General features: G+C 47.6%; 2 protein-coding genes across 2 annotated transcripts; both read right to left on the bottom strand.

Moving 5' to 3' along the window:
• Nucleotides 1–1,410: 1,410 nt before the first annotated feature.
• Nucleotides 1,411–3,705, bottom strand: TEOVI_000750300 (trans-sialidase; the record flags this gene model as incomplete). Its single annotated transcript, XM_067220927.1, has 1 exon — nucleotides 1,411–3,705. One exon carries the CDS (start codon nucleotides 3,703–3,705, stop codon nucleotides 1,411–1,413), a length of 2,295 nt encoding a protein of 764 aa, XP_067077028.1.
• A 2,757-nt stretch (nucleotides 3,706–6,462) lies between these two features.
• Nucleotides 6,463–6,987, bottom strand: TEOVI_000750200 (Centrosomal spindle body, CEP44, putative; the record flags this gene model as incomplete). Its single annotated transcript, XM_067220926.1, has 1 exon — nucleotides 6,463–6,987. The coding sequence occupies one exon, from the start codon at nucleotides 6,985–6,987 to the stop codon at nucleotides 6,463–6,465; it is 525 nt and encodes a 174-aa protein (XP_067077027.1).
• Between the last annotated feature and the right edge of the window lie 1,622 nt (nucleotides 6,988–8,609).

Raw genomic sequence — 8,609 nt, 5'->3', positions numbered from 1 at the left:
CCAAAATGAAGAGCACCCACTAAGCTTACAAACACCCTAAAAAACTCAGTATTTTGTGGTAAACCAAGGAGAATTCAACTCAGTTCACACACTGGGCCCAGACATCCGCCAACCTCACCTTCGGAGCCACCGAGGGTTTTCTCCTCTGCGGTGTTCTCTCACATTCTTTAAAACCACCCACAACGTCAACAACAGACTAAATGAGATGCTGTACCACATAATGCGCGCGAGCGTTCGCACATCTATGTGTGCCAACCCCAAACGAAAGTAGTGGCAAACCAGCGGCCAAGCTGGTGCTCAACAACTCGAAATACGGTGCGAATGAAACCGAACACTGTGCTCACAAATGTGGCGGGAAGGCAAAGGAAAGCAAATGCGCGCCACGCCACAATACTTGCAGGAGCCGCAAAGGGGCGGGTAGAGGAATGCCCTTTCCGATAACGTACAGCACTCCTGAGTTAATCAAATGCGGTCACAACACCTCATCCGACAGCACACGCAGTTCAAATGACTTCCGTGGCGTGCAAGAACAAAACTCATGTTCATGCGCCCGTGGGACATTCTACCAACGGACGAGCATAATACGAAAAAGAAGAGAAAGAAACATAAACCCAGGGAAGAGAAATAAGTAATAGGAAAAGATATAGGAGAAACCGCACCTCGCTACTACGGCCGCGACACTCGGTGGCACACAAGCATGTGCAAAACGGAAAAGAAGCGGGGGTAAAATTCACCTCGATGAGGTTCGCAACGCAGAAATGTTCGTTGACAAAAGAGAAAAAAATAGTTATTTGAAACGTCGCACTCTGTGTGCGTGAGTGTGTGTTATTCCTTTTTTGGAAACAGTAACCCATGCTATGTCTAATAGGAAGAAGAGAAACATATATTTTTCGATAATGGATGTTCATAATTTAAATGTAAAAACAAAACAGGAAGGAACCATGCATACAAACAAGGTGTTCTTGGAACACTCAAAAAATAAATAAAAAATAAAAATAAAAATAGAGAAAAATAGAGAAAAATAAACCTCGGAAGTTTGGTTGTGCATAAAAGGGGAAATGGAATGTAAAGATTACACACCACATGCAATGTTGCTGACTCAGTTTCACGAATGGAGGGTGGCGACGAACCGTACGTGAGGGGAGCAGAAGGGTCCCATCGCGCCACGAATGCTACCATCCCCGTCCTCAACTAGTGGGCATCAACACAGAACAGCACGCATACATGCATGTTTCGCCCTCCTCACCCCGTACGCCTCCTCCCTTAGGTAACTATTATCCTCCAAATAAAAATTAAAAATGTCTGCACTAGTAAACAAAAAAAATACGTTAACAAGTAGAGGCGGTGCCTCTACAGGTGAGAGTAGACCCACCCAAGGGACAAGAAAAAACACATACGTACTGGAGAACGTCAAATCGCCAACACATACATTAAGATCAGCAGACAACATAACCGAGGTGCGCTCATACCTTCGGGGATACCAACTGCACTGACGACCGGTTGTATCTTTTCCCTGTTGCTATATAGCAGTTGCAGTTCGTCCTCATCGAGCTTTCGATTGTACAGAAGAACATTTCTGACGATCACATTATTGCCTCCCTCCCCACTGTCATTTACCGGCGCTCCAATAAAAAAGTGTGAGAGATGTAGATGTGCAGAAGATTCAGAAGCGCCTACACTCACTTCTTTTATTATGAGCTCTCCATTGACATGAGCATCCACTTTACCATCACGCAGTGTGAGCGCAATCTGATGGGTTTGATTCCAATCCATCGACGTGGTTGGGCCCTCTTTACGGACGGAGCCGTACGTTAGGACCCACTTCTTGCCGCCAACTGTGAGACTCAAAGTTTCGCTCGTTTTCCCCTCTGCGTTTGAAAATCCCATCAGCGGTGCCTCCGCCTTCGGTTCCCCCGCGAACCGAACGGTGGCAAGCAGCGTAAAGTGCGTGTTGGCGAAGTAATACCTCTGGTCCTGTCCCTGCTCGCTCACAGGCCACAGCACACGGCTGTTTCTTTTGCCTCCCAGCTGCACGCCTTCCGAAACCTTCACACCATCAGAGATACTGGCATTCACGCAGTCGTACACATCAGCCCACACACTCGCACCAACAGGGCCGGCGAGTAAACCAACAAGGCCATCGGTAGGGACACCGGAGCAGGTGGGGTCGTTCTTTTTCCGTGATGAAGAGCAAAGGCCAGCAAGTAAGGCGTCCTGGGCCTTCCATTTCCGCACCGTCGCGTTAACCTTCTCCAACTCATCCACAAGGTGCACAAGATGAAGACTATACACTTCGTCAATGTTCTGCTCGTGCAGACAATAAAGCAGTCCATCACGGGCCAACAGCAAAGAACTGTAAGCGCTGTTATCGTCGCCCTCCGATATCTGGCCAACAAGCCACATACGGTTACCATCTGTCATCCACAGCTGTAGACGGTCCCGGCTCCATGCCCCCTTTGTGTTTTTCGGGTGGGTAATCAACATCACAGGCACATCCCCAAGCGTCACAGTAATAAGAGCCCCCGAACTACCGGGATAGTTGGCCGTTGGAGACGGTTTCGTACGGTCGGGTGAGTTCCCAATTACGCGGGAAATCGTTCCGAGTGATTCCTCCCACGTTGCCCCAAGGTTGTTAGATTCGAACACCTTGCGGAACCCACCTTCTACGTTAACGCCAGAAGTGTCTGTCCGCGCGCTCATCAGCAGTTTCCCATTCCACTCAGTAAGAGAAGCTTCCGATGTGAGAAGCGCCGTTTCACCACGGGCAAAATGCCAACTCACACCATCGTCAACAGAGTACATAACCATGCTTACAACGGCATTGTCTTCATTCCTCGCCTGCACCGGAAACAATATTGTACCGTTCAATGTTACAACGCCGTTACCAGCTCCTCCAATGAACTGCGTGCCCTTGCTTCCTGCAACAGTGAAGTCGTAGAGGGGTTTCAGTGGTGTCTTTGTCCAAGAGATCCGCACATCACTGGTTTTACCGTCGGCACCCTTAGTCACTACACCCTTGTACATGAAAGGTTCCCAATCCGCTATACCCGCTGCGTTGTTTTCGTTGTGCCAATACCCCTTCGTGACATTGTATCTTGCCACAAGCACAAAGACACTGTCCGCCTTAGCAACGACAGTAGGATCCACAACACGAGAGTATGTGGGATCCACGCGACCATTTTCAATGATGACCTCTGTTTTCCATGTTTTGCCCCCGTCCGCACTGTATTTAGCAACGGTGTCGGTGAAGAAGTAATCCGTGGAGGTAAGATACCGGGCATCACCAATACCCATCAGCACCCCATCAACCTCAACAAACGAAGGAATACGAAAGGAATGCACAGTGCGCTCTACCTTATCACTACCCTCAATAGCAGATGAAAGTATCTTCGTTTTGCCGAGCGTTATGTACCCACCTGTCATTCGAGCGAACCATTCGCTACGCTTCTCAGACCCTCCCCAGGGACCTTTCTCTTCTTTGAACCATCTCTCCCATTCCTTATCATACTTATCCTTCCAATTGGGTCCATCCTGCCACCACCACACTTCACCATCCTTCTCGCTCAGCTTCTTTCTCAAAGCCCACGCACCGCCGGACAGAAATGCCTCACGCGTCGTCCCCTTGCCCGCAGCCTTGGAAGTCAGAGCGCAGCAGTGACAAACTGCAGTGAAAATCAACAGCAGTCTCGAGATTGGCATGCGCATTTGTTGGTGGAGTTCCTCCATTCCTCCGACGGAGTGGATGTTTTGTGAGCAGAAACAGCTGATATGTCCGGATGCAGGCGGTAATCCCAGGACCTCGCACCTTACGCTGACGCAGCTTAGTATGATTGGCTTCTACGGCACGTCCACAACAGGATAATGCACCGTTGTCTTGCAAAGGGAAGCACAAAAAAACGGACAAAATGGAAACAGCAATGAAAATGGAAATCAAAAATGCAACTAGCGTAGTGGTTGGGAAAGAAGTGCAATCTGCAAAGTTAGAGAAACGCACAGGAGAGGCGATTGCACCTTTCCTTCAAGAATACGATGTTGTGGAGTACCTGCGTGTAAAGCAGGATACGGGTGCCAACTGTGATAGAGGTCATGACACCTGACTGCTCAACACTTATATCGCGAGGTAGTGGTACAAGTTCTTCTAATGCAAAGGGCAGTCTCTTGTGGCAAAAACGCGGCAACTTCCGACAAAAGAGGGGAATAGACTGGAAGCGCAATGGTGTGGTTATTTTTTCTTGCAAAACAAATGAGCACATCAACCTGGCAGCACACATGTTCAAGAAACAGTGGACAAGTCTCCTTTCTACCGACAGCACCCTCCTACAGCATTTTCCCACAGGGTTCAGGAAGCCGTAGGTTATTCGTTAGATGGCGCTTAATAATCTGTGAAACCCCGTATCAAGAGGATTTAGCAGCAACAAGATGGGCTGAAACACGAAAGAACTTCTGTTCAACCATCACAAGGATAAGCGTGGAAAGATACGCGAACGGAATATAATATTTTCAAAAAAAAAAACGTCCATACTACACATTTTCGTACTACCAACGAACTCGCCCATACGAAGGGACTAGTAACCTCCATAACAAATCTCCATTATCTATGCGCAGAGCAAATACAACGCCACTTAGAAGAAAGACGGGAGGAGCATGCTTAAACTCGTGTGCTATTGTGTCCTCCATATTGGAAGGGCAAAGATCACCCAAAACACGTAGACCACAGCGAGACGCAACTTGGAAATGAGTAACTGTTTATGAAGCAATTGCCACCGTAAATTGCAGCGTCGTGCGATAAAACTGCCCACCGCAACAACCAACGTGCATGGCGCAATCCAGCGGGGTCCACCAACACAGGCATCGGCACCCCCAACAAACGTGGTCTTGCGACACCGAAATATATGAACAAATATTGAACCGCTTCATACATCACGATGGCAACAACCCCCCTCGCCGAGCAAAGGGGTATAAGCGACCAAACACTGAAACGAGCCAGAAAAAGACGGTGTACAACCCCCGTTTCTTCTTACAACACATCGGTGCCTCAGAGCAACACCTTCGCCGAATAGACATTGTAGATACCGTCTTTTGATGTACATCGACACTGACGAGAGTGAAAAAAATGCGCAAAAGCCGATTTTTTTGCCAGACACAATTATGCCCCACGCCCGCACAAGAAACACGATATGAGTCTATCATGCATACCGACAGACTGAGTCGAAAAGGGGCGCGCCTTTACGCAAGCTTAAAGAAATCACTCTCCGACGTACCAGCGGCTGAGTTCAGGGACAAAAGTGATGGATTCGGAGGCATTAAAGTTGTTAACCTCGTCTTCCACTAGTTTAGTGAACTTTTCAGTCCTGTTAACGCCACCGTCGACACCACCACTGTTGCTGGTAGCAGGGAGAGACAAGTTAAGGGGCGAATGATTCGCCCCATCATTCAAGAAATACGATGACGAGAAGTTGCCATTAGCTTGTATCAGCAGCCGCGGCGGCGTTGAGGCTCAGTATAGCCCACCTGTCTCAATTCGTACAGGCTCAGTGACCATAAACACCTAAACAAACGAACCCCCTGCACAAGTATTTTTGCAACATTAGTTTGGTCATTTGTCACGCGATATTATGCTATGAAGATGACGAGCCTGATGGACCGCGGTTAGAGGCATCGGTTGCCTCCACTTGCGAGGCAACCAACGAATCTTACAGACGGGACCGAATAGGCCGCAACATTACACTGAGGTGGCGACAGGAGGATCATGAGTAAACCCGCTTATCCGGGTATGTCGTAGATATGCTCCCCAGTAAATCGTACGCTCCAGCAAAATTTGTGCCGACGGATGCAACGGTCATTAAATTTGTAATATAGAGATCATCGCTTTGTCGTTTGGTACTACGGGTAGTGGCAGCACCTCCTATCGAGTGTTTTCACACAAACAATAAGGACCTGTAGGTCGTAGGCACTTAGCAACACGCAAACCCCTGTCTTTACGAGTGAGCAGGGTGTTTAATTGGCCTGTGTAACTCGGTGCTTGTTTACCCTACAGAAGATAAAAGCAGTGGGGGTCCCTAAGAAGGTGACACAGGTATTTGCTATTAAAGCACTTTTTGACAGCGATGCATCTTAGTAGAGCTGGAAGACACGTGATGCTGGGCACCAATAATTTTTCAGGAAGTGTGCTACGCATGCGGCATTATCTAAAAAAAAAAATGAGGGTAGTAATGTCAAGATAGCAAATGCCTTCACATGAATATTTGCCTCTATTTTCTAGCTCCTGCGGCTCGTCGGTGTGCTCTGCGAATTTTCTTTAAGAGATGGACATGCTCTTGATACTCACACAGAAATGTCTATGGAACTGGATGTTTCAACCGCGAAGACGATCCCATTCATCTCGACGCTGGTACCAACTTCCAGGAAACAAAAAATAAGAGCGGTAATACTTGACATCTGCTACAGCCACGTGGCAGCTGCTTACCCGCGGGGAAGATTGTTCAATGACTTCCTCCGCGCATCAAGGCTACGTAGCCGTGCGACTAGTAGCGTTTCGACGTTCTCTTCGCTAGTCCCATGAGGGTGCCGAGGCAATGCAATGTCCCTGCTCACTTTACTCCTGGAAGAAACCCTCCCACCGTTTTCACGTACATCTGATCGCTTCAATAAGTCAAATAGTTCGATGCAGATTCTCATTTTCGCCGCAGCATACTTAGCCACCCTGAACTGCAAGGCAGTAATGGGGGGCTTGTATCCATATTCCTGAGACAACATGCGAAACACAGATGATGCGAGCGAGCAATCATTACCCTCTATCACAAACCATGGGTATCTGCGCATCAGTAACGCAGCAACTCCAGGAAAACCGCATAAAATACTGCGCATAAACAGAGCATAACAATGAGGGTCACCGCGGTAGACATCCACCTCACTAACACCATCCCACCCGTCAAATCCAACGATGTGAAGCCGATGTTGGAGAGCCGAGAGTGTCAACTTCTCCATTTGCTTCGCATTCACTGAACTTCTAAATATGCACAGTCAACAAGTTCGGAGGCGAAATTGAAAGCACAAACAAAGGAAGAGAAAGGAAGATAAAAAAAAAAGTGGAGTTAAGGTTAAAAACAACTCTTAGCGTAGCGCCGAAGCGCGTAGCACCGCCAACTTTCTGGAAGAGCATCGACAGCAATATGACCAAAGAAATCAACAGCAATAACATTTTCTGTCGCGTCAGATCAGCTCCAGCACAAAGGTCTCACAAGCAACAAACGTACTTAAGTGAACCGATGTATGCAAAATGTTAAAGAACACACTGAGTTTTACCAGTGACCACCGTGCATGCCCTACAGCCGTTATTAAACTGTGGCACTTTAAGCCACGGGTGTTTCAGAATCAGCAAAACAAAAAAAAGAGGACATTCATAAGCATACACCAAGCGGTCGTAAATTTTGATCGGTGGTGGTGTCACTGGAAACGACGGCAAAACCAATAAAATGTTCAGAGAGTCCGACTTCGAGGGAGAGGTGGCACACGGTGAAACCACGCACTAGGGAAGTGGCTTGCGGGAGCTTGCCTTACTCGAAATTACTTCATCCTTAGCAAAACCAAGCGGAGTACCGAGACAAAATGGGAGCTATTCCTCTCTGTGGATTGTTCACTTCAAAAAAAACGACGCACACCCCGAACCCCATGTAGAGCAGTTGCTTTGCAGCCGTCACACGCATGGTGTTAGTCACACGCTAACGTATATAAGCATATGCAACCACTCGAAGTAAATGCGTTGCAAGTGCATCCAACTCGTTCCAGAACAAGGATCAAGAGGCTTTCCAAAATGGAAAGCCTCGCAGAAAATACGCGCTCGAGTTCCAGTTGTACAAGGCGTCTAACCAAGTTGATACACACAGAGAAGCACCAAACTTCATCGTTTACGTAACGCAGCGTAATCATCCGGTTGTCTTTCACATCTGAGGCTAAACACCGGAAAATAACAAAAACAATAGTAATAACAGTAATAATAGCCTCATTATGCTTTAGAGTGTCCCACAAAGAACGCGCAAGGAAAATTCAGGTGACGAAGTGGGCATCCTCAGTCGTCGGAAGCAGCGCAAATCACTAACGATGTAGCACGCGAATAGAATTTAAAACAGTAACAACACCATCGTTTGAATGCCATACCGCACGGAATTGCATAACAGAGCAGACCATTAACAAGGTTCCGTCAGCTATATTATAGTGCTATCGCCAAAGCTTCCAGAATTGATCGAATCAATCACGTTATGACAGGTTGTTCAGCGATCCAAATAAAAGAAACTGTATGCCACCACTGCGTACATGAGGTTGAAGAACTCTCTCCACACACAAAAAAAAAGCTGTTGAGAGTCGTCCCCACAACTGCGCAACCTCAACAAAGTTTGCGCGCAACAGAGAGAGAAACATCAGCACTGGAGGGGGAGAAAAAAGGTGTATGATGAACCGGATGAGTCGTGACCTGAGAGTTAATAATCTTAACAGTGCTGTAGTGACGCTCGTCTGTGTTAGTAAAAGACGAAACGAAAATTCCATGCTGCTTCATTGCGCACCCAAACACGAAAACTGTATGCAGTCCGCGGCGAACCGGACGTCCACAA

Source organism: Trypanosoma equiperdum, assembly GCF_001457755.1.
Source record: "Trypanosoma equiperdum strain OVI genome assembly, contig: ctg_1259, whole genome shotgun sequence".
NCBI lineage: Eukaryota > Euglenozoa > Kinetoplastea > Trypanosomatida > Trypanosomatidae > Trypanosoma > Trypanosoma equiperdum.
This window is presented reverse-complemented; position numbering and strand designations above follow the sequence as displayed.